The 20,888-nt window shown below is 43.6% G+C and overlaps 1 protein-coding gene across 1 annotated transcript; it reads left to right on the top strand.

The window, feature by feature from the left end:
• Positions 1-410: 410 nt before the first annotated feature.
• On the top strand, positions 411-19,798 carry SFI1 (Sfi1 homolog, spindle assembly associated (yeast); the record flags this gene model as incomplete). The annotated part of the gene is made up of 27 exons (XM_009084095.1): positions 411-518; positions 807-901; positions 2,409-2,526; positions 3,122-3,224; positions 4,554-4,698; positions 5,472-5,633; positions 6,074-6,141; positions 7,195-7,287; positions 7,661-7,758; positions 8,144-8,225; positions 8,932-9,110; positions 9,314-9,389; positions 10,157-10,252; positions 10,696-10,772; positions 11,422-11,524; positions 12,016-12,112; positions 12,750-12,910; positions 13,305-13,379; positions 13,637-13,711; positions 14,087-14,263; positions 14,985-15,214; positions 16,140-16,235; positions 16,417-16,678; positions 17,359-17,506; positions 18,268-18,391; positions 19,078-19,180; positions 19,691-19,798. Coding segments are annotated over 27 exons (3,259 nt in total), but the record flags the coding sequence as incomplete, so codon positions are not given.
• Positions 19,799-20,888: the final 1,090 nt, after the last annotated feature.

The following is a 20,888-nucleotide window of genomic DNA, read 5'->3' as shown; positions in this document are numbered from 1 at the left end:
TAAAAAAAAAGTATCCTCTGTTAAAATAGCGAAGAACAAAGCTAGCAAGGAAAACACACATTGTTATCAATTGTGCTGCTTGTGGAGTAAAACACACAACTGGGGATAAAGGTGCATGTTGTTTGTAGATCTGAAGTCTCTAATATTTGACAAGTCAACAGCATCTGTCTTTAATTCCTTGCCTTTATCTGAGGTATTTACAGTCAGGAAGCTGATTGCTTTTTGTCATACTTCACAGAGTCTTGGAGTAAAGTGCCACAGTAGGGGAGTGGGTTGAAATGCAATTAGATGTCGTTAGGCTAATCAGGCAAGACTGGAGAAGAGGTAGTGTAATCTTCATTAAAAATGATTTGTGGTCACTCTGGAAAGCTGCATGAAGTTTCCTATGTCCAAATCTTTCAACTGTTTAGATGCTTTTATGACCTGAAGATTCTTGCAAAAACTTTTGGAGAGTGGAAGGAGTGTTGGATTGTTTGCAGAGAAAGGAAGCTCAGCCTCAGAGCAGACAGTCATGACAGGTTTGTGAAATTACTTCCCATTTGTGTGTGCATGAGAAACTTTCCTTAGGTCCTGAAGGAGTCATTAATGCTAGTAAACAGCGTACATGCACAGTACCTCTAGGCCAAGAGCTGTGTCTTCATTGCTTATTTCCATGTTTTTCTTACCCTGTCTCTTTGTTGCAGTTGTCTTAGGATGAATCCAAGTTTCATTTTCAATGTATCTTTAGAGTGCAGCTGAACTTGAAAGAATCCTGCTTGTAGGCATTGGTAGCTGTTTCACCGAATGGCACTGTTCTCATTTTTCAGGCATTTACTGCACAAGTTGGTATTCAGGGCTTGGAGAGCCTATGTATGCCAGCAGCAAGAAAAGAGGAACAAATACTGTGTTGCAGAGTCTCATGGTAAGTGAAGTGATGGTAACTATTTTTATTTGGGGACACTGAGATGGGAGTTTCCACGGGAAATACTTACCCAGAATCTCTGTGCCCTGTGCCTGTTTGCACCCTGAGCTCCCCCACCCCAGGGCAGTGCAGTGCTTCCAGGTGCAGATGGCTGGCTGAGGCTGGCAGGGGAATTCCATGTGAGGTACTACAGAGTTATCTAGGGATGGCAGTGAATAAGCTTAAGGGCCTCTCCATCTGCTCTGAATTGCACTGGTTGTTTCTGAGGGGGTGGCTTGGTTGGGTTTTTGTTGTTCTTTTTTTTTTTTTTTTTTTAACTTAATCACAATATGTGTTCAAATAGATATTTTTTGATAGAATGTGTTATTGGAATTCTCTACCAGCTGTGGCTATAGGAATTAGATAATAATTCCCTGTGGTATTAACTGCACATATTTTATCTGTATTCACTGTTCCTTCCAGCTTGTGTCTTACAACTGGAAAGAAGCCAAAGCTTTTTGAAGTGCCCCTTGTCTGATTGTGTAGATTCTTTGCTCTGCAGTGGATCTGTCTTGGAGTTGTCCATGCTGGTTACAACTGTCTTGGGTTTCAGGGAATATGTTTCGCTGAAAGGGAGGATGACCCTTGTTTAAAGATGATACTGTGGTTTTATTCTGTTCTGCTCTGCAAAACAAGTTAACTGATGTCTTTGCACATGAACATTGCCTCAGGGTATCCTAGAGACTGGAACCTTTGGACACAAACTGTTATGCTATCTAGACTTCATTCCTACTGAGTGAGGCCAGAGTACTTACAGCAGAAGCTGTGTATTGCTTACTCAAAAATAGAGAAAGGTGACCAGTTTTCAGATAGGTTGATTCACAAGGAAATCTTAAGAAAAAGTTTGGAGGTTTTTTTGTGTGTCAGTGTGAAGTGACAGACAATCAATGATGTTTTTTCCAGAGAACTTTGCTTCCATAGTGTGAGTTCTGACAAACCAGACTACTGTGAGAGCAAAGTGCAGTGCACTGCAGAAAGTGGTAAACTGGAATTCGTGACACCACTTCTGTTTTTAGCTGCGTGACCAGCCTGCTAAATAAACTTGACTTGTTTCTGGTTGATTTCTCTGCTTGTACTGGAGAATAACTCTTGAAAAGCCACTGATGAACCTGATGAACTTCTTTTTTTGAAATGAACCAAAGAAAATCCTGTAATTCTTACCCAGTAAGGTCGTTACGCTGAACATTGCCCTACAGTGATAGACCCTGTAAGCACTGAGGACAAAGCGCTGCCACTGTGGATATTTCACGCTGCTCTGAGCAATGTCATCGTGCTGTCAGCGTTTCTGAGCGCTGTCAGTGTCACACCCGCGGCCACGGTGAGAGTTGATGTCGTTTCAGGGTTTCCCACGAGGTGTCACTGCGGGTTGAAGGGACAGGAGTCGGCGACCAAAGGTGTGATGGAGTGGTTGAAACATGCCAGATTCTTGCATGAACTCAGGATGTTGTCATTTTTCTGTTGTGCACAGCAAAGAAGAAAAAGCTGCTCAAGACCTGGCAGTGCTGGCTGGTTTATGTTGATGTTCAAAGGACAAAACGTGAGATGCAGACTGTGGCACTGGCATTCAGGGAAAGAATCTGTTTGTGGTAAGGATGGCAGAGAGGCTCTGACCATAAGGCCATGGCTTTTTACCTGGGTTAACTTTTCCTGAAGTGACTTTGTCCATGTTCAGCTTTTGAATTTTATTTTGTTACTTTTTGGTGTGTGTGAGTGAGTTCTTCTGACACAGCCATAGACTGTGGATTTAAGGGAGACCTTCCAATACCTGATGGGAGCCTACAGGAAGACTGGAGAGGGACTTCATGCAAAGGGATGCAGGACAAGGGGGAATGGCTTTAAGCTGAAGGAGGGTAGATTTACATTGGATATTGGGAAGAAACTCTTTGCTGTGAAGGTGGCAAGGCACTGGCACAGATTACCCTGAGAAGTTGTCACCTCATTCGTGTAAGTGTTCAAGATCAGGTTGGGTGGGGCTCTGAGCAACCTGCTCTAGTGGAAGGTGTCCCTGCCCATGGCAGGGGGTTGGATTGAGATGAGCTTTAAGGTCCCTTCCAACCCAAACCATTCTGTGGTTCTATGAAAAGATTGTTGTTCATATATTTTTGCAGTGAGAGGAAGGTGATTTCTTGCACCAGATTATGGCACCTGTGTTTGAACATGTCTGTAATATTGTTTTGGCAGCATTTCATGGGCAATATGGAGAAGACAACACTACCAGAACTGCATTGGACGTAAAATGAATATTGTGGCTCTGCAGCATTGGGCCCAGAGCCTGCAGTTTCGAGTGAGTCCCATGAGCTTCAACTTCTACTATTTCTAATGTTTGGGTTGCACACGTGTGTGAAAATGATGCAGATGAATGAAAAATAGGCCTTATACTCATTTGCTTTGTGAATTGCAGTACTTCTGACAGAGTAACTTATCAGGACATAAGCAAATGGAATGAAGCTGTGTCAGGGCAAGTTCAGATTGGACCTTAGGAAAAGGACCTGACTGGTGGTCAGTCCCTGGAAAAGGCTTCCCAGGGAAACAGGGAGTTGGACTTGATCCTTATAGGTCCCCTCCAACTTGTGATGCTCTTATGATTCTATGAAGAAGGTAAAAACAATTCTTTTAAAGAGAAAACATCTTTACATGAAATCTAGACAAAACAAACTGGATCCATGTTGTGTGTTTGCTAGGAAGTGGACTGTCTGAAGGAATTATGCTGTCTTGTACAATGCTTGATAATGGTGAAAGAGTTCTCTCCACCAGAGAAACTAAGCACAGGTAGATAAGAGGTGAAAGTAAACAGGTGTGCGAGTTTGCAGCTGTGGCATTTTGAGCAGGGCAGCGAAGGATAGTTGCATCCAGCTCTGGAATGCTGAACTCCACAAAAGTCCAATCCACTGTCCCACTAGGAGGTGAGATAGCACTGCTCAGTTGTTTGACAGCCCCTTGCTTCTTTAACACACCATTTCTTACACCCTACTGAATTCTTGTGGGCATGTTTAACTCTGTTTCAAAGTAAGAAAATACAAGCCACCATTTCATGTCCTTGAGAGGCTGCTCCTTCAGAAAACTGGTCATCTTGACTGAAGTGAAATCAGCAGGAGTTTCTTTCTTTCTTTCACTGGAACTGTGACTTTTTGTCCATTTCATTAAAAGCAGGTGATGGTATGTAGTTTGGCCTGCACTGTGAGATGGCAACACTGCCTGTTTGAGGGCAGTATTCTACTGAGGAGAGAAACTCATGACTCAAGAAATCTTACTGTGTCTCATGATGTGATTCTCTTTTATATGGAAATACTATGAAAGAGAGCCTATTGTCCAGAAAGTATATTTTGGTCTTTTAATGGGAAAAAAAGTGCAAAAGTATTAAAAGAGAAAGGGAAGAAAATTTTGATATTGACATTTTTTGTCTTTATCCTTTCCATGCTAACATACCTTTGGCTTTGGTTGGGGATTTTCCCCCCTTATGGGGAGGAACCTCATTGCTCATGGTTTTCACCTTTAGAAGTTATATGGAATTTCCTATTGCCTGTGTGTTCTTCCTCTTCTCTGCTTTGTTCTGTTTCCCTGATCTGGTCTGTTTTTTCCCCTTACTGCCTTCACTCCTCAATTGTTCTGTCAGGCTTGGCTGCAGTGGCGAGAGCTGTATTTGTACAGCCAGAAGGAGACCAGGGCAGTAACTCACCATCAGCACTGGGAATTGAAGAGGTGCATGGAAGCATGGCTGGGATACTTAAAGCTCCACAAAGTAAAGAAACTTCAGAATGGTGAGTGAAAATGGTGAGTTAGGACAGAACAGAGCTCATCACCTGATGACAAAGTGATGCTTATTTCTGTTCTAGAAGTTGTTGCAGTATTTCTGCTCAACAGATGATGAGATGCAACTTGGACTGTACACTGTGACAGGCCTGGCTAGCTAAGGTTATATACTGAACTGTCAGGAAGATCACCTGCTTTCCATGTGATTTAAAGGAAAATAGTTTCAGTTCCCTTGATGAAAACTTGCACATTGTATATTACATTCTGACTGGAATATCTGTGAGAAAGATGTATTCAGGGCTTTGACCAGGCAATCTGTGTGTGGCTTTTCTTGATAATCAGACAAATCAAAACTCATACAGGGTGGTAAAGATTATTATACCAGTTCTTTTGTCTCTTCCCTTGAATTCACTGGAATGAGTTCAGGTGTTTGTGTGAATTTCCTGTTGACTGGTGGTAGTAGAAAAGAATCCAGCTTGGATATCTAGGAGGTAGTAACAGGAGTATGCTGAAATGTAAGCAAGCTTGTATATGCTGAACAAGTGATGCAGTGTGTTAACTTCCCCTTCTTAAGTCAGTTCAGTAGGTTACTGCTTTCAAACTGCCTTTGCCAGCAATAGAAGGAATGTAGTCCATTGCTGAGTGTCAATGTGAATTCTTATCACCATTTTTCAGTGAGCTTCTGTCACTTCAGGACCAGGGGCTTAAATGCTATGGTCTCATCTGATGCAAATGAGTCTAGGACAGAACAAGGCATGAGTAACTTGTGTTTGTTTTCTAGAGCTGGCCCAAGGGTATCACCAAAGCAGGATGCTCCGGCGGTGTTTCTCTGACTGGCGCCTGGCGTGGGAATGCAGGAGAAGAATGCAGGCTCACCAAAGGGGCATGGGAAAACTAGCAGCAAGGATTGCCTTATGGAGAGTCTTTGCACAGTGGAAGCACTGTATCCAATCTGTATTTAGTCCCTAGCATGGACAGGTTAAAAGTGTTCCCGCAGGGGAAAGATCCAGTTAATAAGCTGGAATGTTGTGCGGTAGCATGGGTGACACAAAGATGTTATGATTAGAAAGCTGTATGTAAGGCCCTACTAACAATTAATTAACCTGTTGCAATTACAGGATGTTAGCATGTTGACAGCTAAGAGGCTGAAGAAGATAATTTATGGTTGTGCAGGAATTCCTTAAGAGTGAATCAGAAACCTGTTGTAATAAGCCAGCAAAATCTAAAAACCTGACTGTAATCAAAACTTCTGCAGAAAACAGTGCTGGAAATTCAAATATTGAAGCAAATTTAGATGGAGATGTAGTGCCCCTCTGTGGGAGGAGGTTATGTGTGTATCAGGATGGATGTTTCTGTGTAAAAGCTCCTTTAACTCAGTAACAGATGTCCTGTGTGCGGAGGAGACTCAGCACTGTGAGTTGGCTGAAGAGCACTACAGGCATCACCTGTTGGTAAGAGCACTGTTAGGTGTCAGGTGGAAGGGGCTGTGGAGTGTCCCTGTAGTGCTGACAGTGGGGTGTGGGTGTTAAGTTGGAGATGCACCGTTTTCTGCCATGGTGAGTTTGGACTGGGCATCAGGTGTCTAAGTTTCAACTATTCTGGAATCTGCCAGTTGAATCCAAATGGAGAAACTGTGCTGCTCTCCAGAACAGTTATTCTTCCAACTAGTGAAGCAGCAGATTAATCTTGAGGGTATTGGGCTACCTGCTCCCTGGCCATTCCACCATTTTCCCTTTGATTTTTTTCTTTTTTCTTTACACTGTTTTGCTACCAGAATTATTTCTCCTCTGCAGTAATGCAAACAAGCTGCTTTTCATGTAAGTCCAGAGATAGCTTATTGCATATGCAAGTAGTTGAGTGTCTTGTTGGGGGACTCTTTTGCCCTTTTTTTTTTTTTCCCAAGAAAAAAAAAATCCTTGAAGGCTGTCTGAAAGGTGGGCACAAGCAAGCCTCCAGCTTGTTTGGAAGCGAATTATTTTCAAGGGTGGATCAGTACCAATTATCAAAAGAATAGCAATAAACCAGTTTGGATCATGAAGTGAAAACATTGGTGATTATAAGAGCACTTCAAAGCAGGCTGCTCTCTTAATGCTGTTTACCATGTTCACCCCTCAGTCAAGATATTGTGGGATTGTAGACCAAAAGACCTTGTGCAGAGACCTAAAAGGGATTTGGATGTTCTGTATTTTGGTAAGGAGAAAGTTATGAGTCCTGAACTGAAGGAGGTGTTAGACTGGGGGAGGATTTGGGTAGTGGTGTTGATAGCTGAGTAGGGTGTTAGATGTCTCTCAGTAAACCCCTGAGAAAGTGAAAGGGAATTTTAGTTTAGCTGGAGAAGTGACAATTTGTGAGAGGACATAGATGCCTGGCTGTACTGACAGGGTCATGAGTCTTAGCAACTTCAAGGAATAGTATCCAACACAAATTGTCTGTAAGGGGCAGCCAGTTCTAAACTTACCTGATTTGGATTATGTGAAAGTTGTGAATGCTTCTTGTTGTTACAGAAACTTGGGTTTAAGGGTCTTTGGCAGAATGTCATGAACACTCGTCTTCAGCAGCTGAGAAAAAATCTGTCACACCAACAGCATCAAGTTACAGTGAGTTTGGCTTTTGTTCTTGTGTCAGTTTTTCTTGAGCTGTCCTGTTGGCTTCCACTTGGACCTACAAAGTACTTTTTTATTACAACAGTTGCTTTGTTTCTAAATACTAGCAGCCACATAAAATCTCCTGTGCTAGTCAACTATCAGTCTTAGATATGGTATTTTAGTTTTTTGGTTCTCTACATTTATTGTGATTTTTTTTTTTTTCTTTTAGCAGAAAAACTATAGCATAAACCAGGTTTGGTATATGAAGCAGTGCAGGAGGCAACCATTGCAGTATGCAGTTTCAGTAGGACTTTAATAACTTCTTTCTTTTCATTCTTCTCCTCCCTCAATATCTATGGAGTTTTTTTGTCTTGTTTTGTTTCAGGTGCTGCAGAAGTTCTGGAACCGTTGGAAGTCCCGTTTGGAAGAGAAGGAGGAAGAAGAGCAGCAGGTCTTAACATCAGTGGCTCATGCCCGTTATAGGTACACAGAGAAATATTAATGTAAACTTGTACAGATATGGGATTTGTGGCCTTTGGTTCTCTTTAAAAGTCTGGGCCATGACCATCTTGATGCTAATTGCTCAGATATCTTCTATGAGTAATGAATGATTTCTATCTCCTGCTTCTCTGTGGAATGTGAGAGGGAGATTGATTAAGCCTAGCTCTGAGGCTTGTTTAGATTTAAGAGCTGGACTGTATCAGAGTAATGATCTATCCACTGCCTGGTTTCTAAAGTAGGCTTGCATGACTTGAAGAATAAGTAGCTGTTTAAGTTGCAGATGGATTGGTTGTTTGACATTGATAAAATCAATGTGTTTTCTGAAAGAATTATCTCCTGTGCTGACATTGTCCCTTTTTGCCTGCAGGAGGGTGTTGATGCGACAGATGTTTGACACATGGCTGCTGAAGGCCTGCAAGCTGCAGGAATACAGAATGGAAGAGAAGAGGGTAAATGTAACTCTCTTACCTGGCCCTGCTTAGGAAATGGGATGATTTCTTAGCCAGTGTCTGTGAACATGAGTTAGCATGAGATGGACTTGAGTGTTGTAAACTCTTTTTTCCCTGGTGGGGGAATCAAGTCGGGAAACTCACACTGTCTGTGTCATAGTTACTTTGTGAAAACAGTAAAAAAGGGCCCAACCCCAGCCTATTTAAGAAGTGGAGGGTTGTACAGACAAGCTGCTTCCTTCTAGGTAGGTGTCCATGAAGTTCCTTAAGGTGTCCTTGATTTCCTAAGGCGTATATGTAATTCTGGAGTCTTTGTATGGAGCAGCCACTGTGGCCTTTTATGTGTTATGTGTATGTGTGTTACACAGCTCCATGTTGATGGTAATGTGTGTGGGTGTCCTCGTGCAGATATGGTGTGAGATTATCAGCTCTTGTAAACTCCATCGGGCTGGTTTCTGGAGTTTATCAGTTCGTGGGAGTCTTTCCCATGCTATATATCTCTTTGGCCATTGGTTTCTGGTAACAGTTCCTCCATCCACATGCACAGAGGTACCTGTAGAACACATTCACATAACCTCACAGCAAAGGGCTCTGATGGAGTGTCCATTGCTGTTCAATCTGCATGTCATCTTTAACTTGAGGAGTTGTCTTCTGTGGTTTGTACCTGCCCTGTGATGAATTCATTGCCACCTTCTTTCCACTTTAGGCTGTGCTTCATTTTGAAAGGCAACTGTTGCATTGTTTCTGGTGCTCCTGGCGCAGAAGAACAGCTGCCTGTTTGGAGGAGCAAGAGGCCTTGGTTCATGCAGGAGATCACTACAGTAACCTACTGCTGCTAAAGGCCTTCTGTCTGTGGAAACAAAGTGCTCAGGAGAGAAAAACGGAGTAAGAAGATGTTTTGTTTTGTAAATGCAGAATGATCTGGATTGGCCCTGTGGTGCCTACTTTTGACGAACAGCATCGAATTCACGATGATGCTGACTCCTTATTTGGGCTTTGGAGTCTACTAATTTGTCTACTTAAGTCTGTGCTAGAAGGACTCAGCAGCATGGATTGCACTGTAGGAGAAATAATTATTTTTCTTATAGGAGGCTCAAGGAGACACAAGCCTCAAGATTTCACTGTTCAAAGTGTCTGCAGCAGACTTGGAACAAGTGGAGGGAGGTGAGAGAGTTAACAGATGGGGAAGAGCTTGAATCCTTTTTGCTCTGTTCAGATTGCTTGCACCCATATGCCTAGAAATTCAATTGTTTATTTTAAATATTGGTCATTCCTAAGCTCTTCTCCCTTTCCATGTGGATAAAACCAGTTCATTGTGGGCAGATCAGGAATTGTGTAGGGAGGAGAGGGAATTCTTTGACTTGTGTTCACATGTTTAGGTATGGTGAGAATATGATTTAGATGCACCTGGTAATGTAACCAGAGTTAGTGTGATGAAATTGTCCCTGGTCTGTACTGTGTGTGTCCTCCTCAAAACTTTAGTTAAGTGAGCAGTTTGCAGCAAGGCCACTGTGTATGGCCTGTACTTGTGTACAGGTCATAGCAGATCCTGTCACAGGGTACTTTTATACTGGGCCTTTTCTTCACCATGATGTGATGTACCAAATGTGCCTTGCAGTATGTCTTGAGAATCTGTGAGAAATTCTAGAGTTGGTGCTAGTATGTCGGTCCAGACCTGTTAACTGGAGTGAATTGCATCAGTCTTCAAGAGGATTCCTACAAAGGGCAGAACAAAAGCACCTCAGCTCGGCCTTTTGGGGGAATGGCAGAGTGCAGCAGCAGTTTGAGTGAAAACCTGTTTCAGCACAATAAAGGACTGATGTTTCCCTGAAGACTGTAAATGGTCCTTTTCCCTCTTCTGTCTCCCACTGCCTGTTTTCCCTACTCCCTGTGTACATACCTTTTGGTTTTGTCCCAATTCCTCCTCATAGTACGTGGAACATCAGCGTGAGAAATGGAGGAAGTTGGTGCAAGCAGATCTGCACTATCAGCACACGTTGCTGGGCAAGACCTTGGCAGCCTGGAAGGTAGGAGGGAATGTGCTTTTCTTTCAGGCACTTGTCTGTGTGTGCTTAAGTGTTTCAATGAGGACTGAAGAGCTGCCACACTATTTCACTCCTGGCATGTACACACCAAGTGTGCAAAGCAGAATGGAGGCTGTCATAGATAGGGCTGTATAAGCTCTAGCATTGCTTTATGGAGCAAAAGAACCAAGGGTAATGTAGCTTTGGTGAAGGTTATGTCATAGCTAGCAATAACTAGAGTGTAGTGACTGCTCAACACTGAAAAGCAGCATTTTATTTCAGTGGCTCTAAATTTGCTGGGTTTCTTCTGGGTTTGGGGTTTTTTTCCTTGTACTCTACTGCCACTACTGCTCTCCTGAGCTGCTACTAAGAGTTTCTAGATGTCTTCTTTCCTCAGAGGTGTTGGCATTTGAAGGAAATTTTACCTCTCACTGCTTTTCTTGCAGAGTTACCAGCAAAATGTAGAGTGCATTCTGTCCCAAGTGGCTGAAAAGGAGAAGCAGCACAGCAGAGTGTTGCTGCGGTAAGCCTTTCCTTGTGCTGCCTGAGAGCAGGGACTGCACTGCAGACAAGTGACTCTTTCACTGCCACCCTTGTCACTTTTTGAGTGATTAGTGCTGGGGGTTGACTCTGCCATGCATTGCTATTTCCAGGCAGAGCATCTGGCTAAAAGAAATCAACCTCTTCCTGTTTGCTATCTGTTCTGCTTGAGCTTTTTAAAAATCTGTTTAGTCCCGTGAGAGACAGCAGGCAGCAAACTGTATTGTTCCCTGCAGCATGTGGATTCTGACTGTTGGGGTATTAAACAGCCTGGAAGATGTAGAGGCTGTCTTTCATTACAGTGAGGATAACAATTAAAGATAATATCACTTTAGATTGCCTGTAATTGCTTTAGTTTTAGCTACCTGATTTGTTTTAATGCTATACAACTCGAGTCACTAGCAGAGCCTGACTGGCTCAGCGGAAGCTGCTGAATTTCAGTGTTCTGTTTTGCACTGCCTTGTCTTCAGCAGAGGCCTGGAGGGGCAGAAGTTGATCTGCATGACTGAGTTTATAGAGGCAGCTGGTTTTGGTTCCCTTGTGTGTTCCCTTCCTACTCCTTGTAAGCCAGATGAACAAATGAGAATCATTCTTAATGGTTTTTGTTTATTTTTATATGTTATTTTCTTCAGGCAGTTTCTACGTACCTGGAGAGAAAATGCCCTTGCTCTTGTACATGAAGCTGAGGCCACTACTCAGGCAGATGAGCACTACAGGAGAGCAGTCCTATCAAAGGTGAGGTCTGTACAGCAGGCACCACAGTCTCAGTACAGTGCTGGTTTAGGCAGGGATTAGGTAATGCAATTAGAAGGACCAAAAACTTAATCTGTGAGCCACTACTAAGAAATGTCTAAAAAGTGGGAATCTCATTTTTACAGGCCTCTCTGAAACTTGTCTGAGTGAGCTCATAGTTTTTCCTCTTTCTGTATTTCTCCCCATTTCCTAGAGGGAAGGGGAAACCAGTAGTATGATAGAGCATAGCAATATTACCTAGGGTTGGAGGTGGAGTGTGGGCAGGAGGACAGGTAGATGGAAAAGAAGAATGCCTTGAAAAATGCCAGGGGGACCCTCTGCAATAGTGCTGCATTGTATTTGTAGCAAACTTGCAGACTTGCTGAGCCTTATGTGAAAAATGAGATGGAAATGGTTATGGTGCCAGCAATGGGGAGTACATTGCTTCCCCTTCCATTGCTGTATCCCATCTCCTGTTTGCATTGTATCTTTAGGTGTTGCTCCAGTGGAGACACACTGCCTGGCTGCGAGTGTGTCACCGCCAGCAGAAGGTGACAGCTCTTACGGAGGCCAGAAAACATTTGGATATTGGTGAGCTGGTGGAGATACTGAACTCTCAAGAGACCTCGTTATCTGTGTATGAACCAAGGGCAGTCTGTGTCATCTGTGCAGCTGAAGTTACTGGATGGTCTGTTAGCTTACACAGGATGTCCCCATTGAATGGAGAGTGGCTTGGGGCTCCTCTGATCTGCTGAAGGCTGCTTGGGCAGCTTCTGCTTCTCTGTTGGTCCCTTATCTATATAAGGGATGGTAACACTTCCTCTTTCAAATGAATTTTCCATTGCTAATTTTGAGAAGCTCAGACATCTGTTTTGAGGGCAGTGCAAGTAATCCTATCAATTACTGCTTCAGTCTTTCTCTAGTAATTCTTACTCAAAGACCCTCAAACTCTACAAGCATGTTCTTGACACGAGGACTCTGAAGCACAGAGGGCAAATGATTTCCTAAAAGTATAGAGCATGTCAGTGGCAGCAGGGAAGACTTGTGAGTCACAGCTCACTGTCTGTTACCTGAAGTGTTTCACAATCCTTCCTGATGCTGAACATTGTCAGTGCTGAGTATTGTCCATGTTAAGTATTGCTGAAATAGTCTGGAAGAGTAGCTGATCACTTGATACCCTGAGATTGTCTCGTTTTGGTACATGAGTTAATTTGTCTTCTCCTAACAGTGCGTTTAGAGACTCTGTTTCTTCACTGGAAAGAGTTAACTAGAGAGTCTCTGATGCTGAGGGCTCAGCACCACAGGGCAGTACAGCACCACCAGCAGCATCTGCTCCGGAAGTACCTGGTGAAATGGAAAAAGTATCATCAGCAGTGCCTCAGGAAAATGGTGAGAAGGATCAGTAACCTCCCCAGCCTGTGGGAGGTTATGGGTGTAGAGGAGCAAGCTGTGTCCCGTGGTGAAGGGAATGGCAGTCCTGGCTGAGGAGGAGCATGACACTCCTCTGTCTTGCTTGAAGAAACTGATAGAACTAATGGACTTACAAGAGATGGTGAGCTGAGCTTGCCATGGGTGGGATCTTTTACTCTGAATGAAGTCCTTGCTGTGCTCAGAGATGTCTGCAAATGGGGTTATACCATAAGGCACTTAGGTGTTGAGAGTGGCCTCAACAGGGCAAAGGGCGATGATAAAGGATGTTTGGTAGCTATTCTGCTCTAGTAGCAATTGGCTCAGATAAATGGGGTTTGTCTGCAAGTGACTCACTGTTTTGGTTGCCTTACAGCTGCTGCAGGGGCTGGGGGATCACCTAATGACTCGTAGACTTTGCTCTGCTTCCTTCTCCTGCTGGAAGACACGGGTGAGGAATTTTCCCCTAGCTTCTTGCTAATCCTTTTCCCTTCTTCATGCTCCATTTACACAAGGACCAGAAAAACTTATTTAAACATTTTCAGGACTTTCTGGTTCCACTAGCACAAGAGATACCTTGCCACAGACTGGGTGAACTGTGTAGATTTTTCTGCTTCTTCCTCTTTGGTTAACACTTTGGCTGGTGTTCCTGGTGTGGGATATGTAAACTCCTAACCTGGTTTGTGTACATTTTTTTCCCCCCAATAGCTGTTGGAGCAGCAATGGGAAAAGAGGAAGACAGTGCAAGCATTGTGGCACTGGTCCCTTACAGTGCAGAGAAAGGTAAGGGGGTGTGCAGGGCAGGGACAGGCAAGTTGAGTTTGCAGATGTGCAGATCATGTGTAGATTTAACTGCAGTCAGCAGAATCCACACTGGATATCTGTTACCTTTTGTCTTTGGGGTGCTATATATTATTTTGGAATGCTGGAAAACTGTCCCTAAATCATCTTAGCCGATTAAAAAATGTACCCATGTTTCTCCCCATCCAGCCTCAGCTGACTTCAATCCCTGTCCCTTTGTCCTTGTGGCACTGTCCTGTTGTTGCTGCAGCTCTGCCTATTCCGATCCAGTGTAAGGGAGAGTGTTCCTGTCTGCAGGGGGAGTCCCTGGCCGGGAACCTGTCTGTGTAACACTTCAGCTCTCTGTTCATGTTGTAGGTATTTGATGCTTGGCTCAGATTTGCTAAGGAGCAACAGGAAGAGAAAGATGGTGTTGAAAAATTCACAGGCGTTGACCACATGACTTCTCTGAGAGAAGGTGTAACCTGGGCCTTAAGAAACACCACTGGCATCAAACAGTTGCAGGAACAGCTCCAAGCCCAGCACCAGCTGAAAGTGAGAGAAACAAGACACATCCAGAACTGGGCTGCTCAGATCTCTGTGTGTGGTGGTGCATTTTTGTGTGTGTGTATGTATGTGCTTTGGAGCCCTACATCTTGGCTGTTCTTTGAATCCCACATGCACTTTTGCCTGTGGTTCAAAGCATGTTGTTCAGCTGAGACTGGAGCACTTCAGACTTGTGTTGCTAACTGTGAACCATAATGAAACTGTTTCAAAACTGGCCCATTTCTGCCATAGACATATTTCTGGATGAAACCTTTGATGTGGCTAGGGTCTGGTCCCTAAATTCTGTGCTAGAATGAAGCATTAGAGGCTGTATCTGATCCTGTCTTAGCTTTAGCACTGCTTGTACTGTCAAATGTGAGCTTGTGTCACTTCTGCCTGTGAGTATCAACCCAGCCCTGTGTGTGAAAAGGAAGATAGGTATGCCTGTGTTGATTACTCTCTTGCTGGGCAGCTTTCCCAGCACTTCCAGGTTTTCAGGACACCAGTTGTCCTATTTGCTAATGTGCAGGTTGCCTGGTTGCAGAAGTACCCACTTAATTGTCCTTACCCAAATGTTACCACAGTGGACCTGGTCATCCAGCTTAGAGAGCTGGTATGGCTGTGAGTCCATCAGAAATCTCAGTTTCATGCTGAGGTGTCCTCCCTGGGTGATGTGCTGTTGCTTCCTGCTCTTGGCCCTCAGATGCTCTGCTATTCTTTGTGTTGGCAGGCAGCCTACAACCTTCACCAGTCAGTGTATTGTTGTGCTATGTTGTGGAAACAGAAGGCTCTTTCCAAGAAATTAAATAACCCTTGTTCTTTTCTGCCATCTCTGAAGATGCAAATGGAAAAAGGCAGCCCTGAGACAAGAGGACATTCATCAGAGGAAGAGTCATGGCCTTCAAAATGCAGACATCTACCATTTCACTCTGCTGATGTGGGCTCAGTTCTCAGTGATCTGTGAGTGTAAAGTTCTAGTCCCTCCCCTGTTTTTCTGTCATATGTAGTCTGTCTGTCTATGTCTCCATTTTTGTGTTTCCAAGTCATTACACTGATGACTGTTAGTTCCATGCAGTTTCTTTAACTCTTTCTCTGACCCTGTAGCTGGTGGTGCAGAGTTATACAAGAGCTGCTGTATAATGCAAACATCAGCCCACACTGAGTGAAGGGATTTGTGACTTTATACTTGCATATCAGGTAGGATCAGTTCAGCTGTAGACCTTCCAGTCTGCATTTCTCAGGATACAACTGAATTCATGAAGTGTTTGTCATTTGTCATTGAACAGTTACACAGAAAAACATTTGAAAGATATCTGTGAAGGGACTTTGGCCATCATAACATTATTTTGCCCAAATGGCCTAGAGCTGTCACTGAAGCTCTTGTTTCTTTTCACTGAAGTCATGTATAAGGTCTGATGAAATGCTAACATCAAGATCCTGGCTGGACAGAAGCTGAGCTTTGTTCTTGCTCCTTTCTTTCCCCACGGGGAAGCTATTCCTTTAAAAATTCCTACTGATCATGGGGCATTTGCAAAGAGGAATCTTCCATGAAGCTTCTCAGTCCAGGACAGAAGCCTTACAGAAAAATAAGGTGGTAGTTTCATGTTCCTTTAAGCTAGTATATGCTGCCAAAAGAAATGTTTCTGCCCGATAAGTTTTGTCCCTTCTATCACTCCTTGTGTTGGCATAACCATTCACATGGTGAACCAGATATTCACATTAGGACAGGTTGAAATTTAATCTTCAGGAATTATTTTTGTATGCAAGGGGAGTGTTGCAGAGCAGAGATGAGTTGTGGAATAGGACTGTTTCTGTGGCTGCAATTCCAGATTCTGCCAGTTTAATAATGAATCTGGGACATTCTTTATCATGTTTTTCTTTTCAGAAATGCTATTCAACAAGCAAGGTTACCACCACAGAGGCCTGACTTCCTTCTGGAATCTCTAGAAAGCAAGGAACTGCTGGGACCTCCTTTTACTAGGTAGAAAGTCTGTTTTTAAAATGAAAGAACAAGAGGGTGACTTACAGTGGGCATAGTGAAGCAGCTAACTGGAAAGCTGGATGCAAGGGAATTACAAGAGTCTCCTTTTTTTTTGCACTGACTGCAAAGACAAGACCAACAGGTAGCAATGTACAGAGACTTCATCCTGCTTCCTTTCCAGGTCAGAGGTGCCTTTTCAGCAAACACCTGGGAACAAACGTTCTGCACAGATTGGGAGCTTAATGCTGACACCTCACACGGAAGAAAGTACCTGTACACGTCTATCTCAGCTGGGCAATGCCACTCACTGCCAACCACCCCTGACACCTGCTGCTCTCCCCTCTGTACCACTGTGGACACACAGTGTGCCCTGTGCTGGGCCGAGGCCTGAGCTGATGTCTCCTGCATCTTTCATGCCCCGAGTGAAAGCAGGATCAGGAATGGTGAGTGTCTTGCTGAAGGAGCAATTAGTGTGTGTTCTGGGCAGCTGTCAGCAGGTATGTTACTTATTGCTGGATTTTCCCGTGGCTCTTCTGAACAGCCCAGCTGGATGCTGAGCTGTTCTTTCCCTGTCCTAGCTGTCATCTTTAAAACTGACCAAATGAAGTGCCTCTGAATGCCAAGAGCTGTTTACCCCCAGTCTGAAGCAGTCCACGTGTGTGTTGTACTGTAATTAATTTCTTTTTTCCTGGTGGTCTCCCTAGCCAGATGCTTTTCTAAACAATCGATTTGAGGGATGCTGCCCCTTCAGAGTTCAGAGCAGTTCAGTTACTGGTTTGCCAACCAGATTACAGAGATTTAAGAGAAACTCAGTTTAGGACCAGTGGCTATGTCTGAGAGGCTCAAAAATTGAAATTAACTTTACCTGCAAGTAGGTTGCTTACATTTTAACCTCCTTTGTTCCACACAGAATGGAAGGTGATAATCTTGGTGAAATAGCTCCATGCTAGAAATGAAAGAGCTCTTTTTCTAAGCTCTTCTGTGGTATTTTATGAGAGGATCAGTGAGTACAGGGGTTGTCAGAATAGGAGTAGGGCTTAATGCAGGTCTGCTGCATCCTACTTGTAGGGCTTACTCAAGAAAACCCTTTGAGGAAAAACCTAATACCATTCTGACCTTGTAGAGAGAAGGTCATCCTGGGAATGCTCAGAAGGAAGCCCATTCCCAAGATCCTCAACAGAACTCTGTGGAGAAAAAGTTGCAACCAAATTTGCAGCCACATTTGCTGTCACCTGAAGACTTCATGGGAAAACGGAGTCAGCAAACTGCAGGTAGGTCCTCAGAGCTAAACTGTAGCACTTGCACATCCTCCTCTAGTGTATACAATCCACTAAATGTACAAGGCATAAGGCAGTCTGGTATGGTAGTGTCAGGAGGTAAAGGATATCAGTTTCTTTTTGGGATGATTACACAGTTTTGTGGATTCTGCAGAATCTGTTGCTGTACAGAGGGCTAAAGCCTTGTTTCAGGGACTGAAGGGTGGGAACTGCTTGGGGTTGGACTCTTTTAGCAAGAACATGCTCAAGTGCTGGGGCACTTGTGTGTACAGAACTCGCTTCAGGAGGGAAGAGTTAAGCTCTCCTGAGACTTCCCTGTACTGACAGTGTGGGTGGAAAGGGGACAGGATGGTGTCTAACCACCTCTCATTTTGGTGTTTTTAATGACATAAGGGCATGAAATTTATGTTCTGCAGGACTAGACTTGGACTACTTAATTACTTCTAGACTAGATGTAAAACACTAAATCCTGAATAGGCCAAAACAGTGTTAGTTGTACCTAAACCATTCACTAGAGTATTTATTTTTTGTGTGTGTTCAAACTGAGTCTTCAGAGTTTGTACAGGTGTCAGTACTCCTGCTCTCTCACTGTACCTGATCTTCTGGGTGAACAGGTACATGTCACAGGGCGACCAAACATGTGAAAAGGCCTTGGGAGGATTCCACGTTTCCTATCTACTAACCTTTCTTTGATGAGAGGCAGCAGTGAAAGTGTGTTCAACTCTCATTGCTTGTACCTTTTATCTTCCATTCAGCAGAAGGGAAAGGAAGGGAGCACATTTCCAGAGAAGAAACGATGTTGCAGGGAGAGCTGGAAGTTGAACTCCGACAAATCCAACTGCAGATGCAGTACTACTACAGCAGGAAGCAGGAACTCAGGTATGCTGCAGAGCCCCTTTAGCCACTCTTCATGCCGTCAACTCAAAATTGCAATTTTTGTGTGTATTTACTCTGAAAATAATCAGTCTGTTCACAATAGAGTTGTGAATGAAACAGAGAGAAGTTGTAGAGATGTTTATTTTCGCCTTTTGAGTCCCCTCTGGGTGGAAGAGGTATATATGCACAATTTCTTCTGTAGTCAGCCAGTGGTTTAATTACTTACACCTTTGGCAGCTATTGGAGAAGCATGTGAGGCATCACTGGTGTAACCTGAAGGCAGCACAGGTTAAGTGGGCAGAGCAGCTGAAATGTTGCTTTCAGGTCTTTTATCGAGTGAGGACTGAATTTTTCCAACTGTCCATTAAAAAAATAAATACGGCTAATATTTGACAACTGCTCTGTTAGAACAAGAAAACATTTACAAAAATGCTTAAAAGAAAGTGGGGCTTGGGGGGGGATTCAACTGTCAGGAAAGGAGGAAGTCATGGACTAGAAGTAGGAGATGGAGATGACAGTTTTCAGACAGATTCCTGTGCTTTCCATCACTGTTTTTTGAAAAGTTTTACCATTCACTGATTTTGAGACAAAAATTGGGTCCTATTGCAAGTATCAATTGCAAGTCTTAAGTTGGCTTAGACTGTTGAGCTCTTAATTGGGTTAAGAATCCTTCTAATCCATTTTATCAGGTCCTGTCAGCAGCAGGCACATATCCTACAGCAGTGGCTGGAAATGAGCATGAAATCAGGAGACCAAGACAGAGTGCAAGGAATTCAGGAAGAACTGGGTCAGGTGTGTACACAGCAATCAAACTGAAGTTACTGAAGTCATTATCACTGTGCTAGCATAAAGGCTGATGGTAGCTGGTGAGGAACTGTAGAGTAAGCTGTTAGTAAAATGCCAGGAGAAGGGAACGTTGTAGTCAGGAGTGGGGTGAGGAGCAGAAGAGGCTGCTGTGCAGATGCTTCTTCCTATTTGTTCAGAAACATGACTCCAACAGACCTTTCTACAGCTATTTTCAAGCTATGTATCAAGCTCCAGTAGATTCAGTCTTAACATCTTTTTTTTTCCTGCAATTTGTCAGGACAGCATAGCTGTCCCAGACTTACCACCTGCAGTGCTCAGGCCCAGGTTCATACACCTGTGCCTTGCTACCTCTGAATCCAGGCTGTTCCCAAGGGACAGTCACTGGATGGTTCTCAGGTGGGATAATACAACAGCTGATAGAGAAGCTCATCCTGTCAAAAAGACCAAATGCTGTGTTGCTGTACAAACAGCTTATGCAGTTGTCTTCCCTTCCAGCTGCAGGTGAGGATCAACACTCTGACCAAAGCACAGCTCACAGAGAGGCAGCATGTGCAGGCCCTGCTTGCTCGCCTGAGTGATATCCGGAGTGCCCTGGATCCATAAGGAATCTGAACCAACTTTCCAGCTCCTGGGTAGGACTCTCTGCCCCTTTCATAGCAGGGGAGGATGGAAGAGATTTATATGTTCACTGAGTTCTATGTATGGCATTTGTATTTGATAAGTTAAATACTTTTGCTTGGTTTATTGTTACTGTATCAGATTAAAAACCAAACTGGACCTACAACTACCTCATGCTGCACTTGCAGTACCTAGTTTAGGTTACCATGACATGTCAGAAAGATAAGCAACACGGATAAGACTCTTTATTTCAAAGTGTTTGCAATTAAATGAGTTCATGTCAGTAAGTCATACACTTGACATACAAAAATACCGTGCTACTGATACAGTTGAATTAAATGGATTCTCCAGGCAGGAGAAATTCACAGCATTATCAGTACCCTCTAGGATCTTTACTTTCACTTCCAGGGTGCATTGCTGGCCCCTGCATCACAAGCAATGTTGGTTAATCAGCTCACTGTTAAGACCATCATAAAAACAGCTACTTGCCTGCTGAATTCTCTCTTCTGAGATTTCTAATAAAGCAAACATCAGGTAACCCATCCTCTGTCACTAGGCTAACAGCAACCTTCAGATACTATGGATGATGACGCTGAGTAGGAAATTAAAGCTTAAGCTTCCTTTGGCTGTGGCTGGATGCCCCAGTGGAAAAGGGGAAAAAGATTCAGTTGTCTTTTTCTCTCATCCACAGGAACAAATTTGCTTTCTACTGTTAACATGACATTGACATTTAGTCAAAAAGCTCCTCTTGGGGTTGATATTTGCCTTACTCTTTTCTCACTCTCAAAGGTTTAAAAAGCCTTGTATCTGGTACTATACTGCTGCAGGAGTAAACTTGCTAATGCCAAGAAGTTTAACAGGATAGGTGGCTGAGAGCCACTTCAAGCTTCCAAACCCCTCCCTGTGTAAAGGGAGGAAACATTGACTCCTGGAGCCAAATGAATTTTCTCCTGCTTGTCACCCAAACAGCCACCATCATCTGACTCATGGCTGGGCTCCATAACTTAGAGGCAGTTTATCATCCCTTCCTTCCTGATGACAAGCTAAGCATACAGGACTTGGCAAACTGGACATT

The sequence above is a fragment of the Acanthisitta chloris genome, unplaced genomic scaffold (genome assembly GCF_000695815.1).
Source record: "Acanthisitta chloris isolate BGI_N310 unplaced genomic scaffold, ASM69581v1 scaffold28461, whole genome shotgun sequence".
NCBI lineage: Eukaryota > Metazoa > Chordata > Aves > Passeriformes > Acanthisittidae > Acanthisitta > Acanthisitta chloris.
This window is presented reverse-complemented; position numbering and strand designations above follow the sequence as displayed.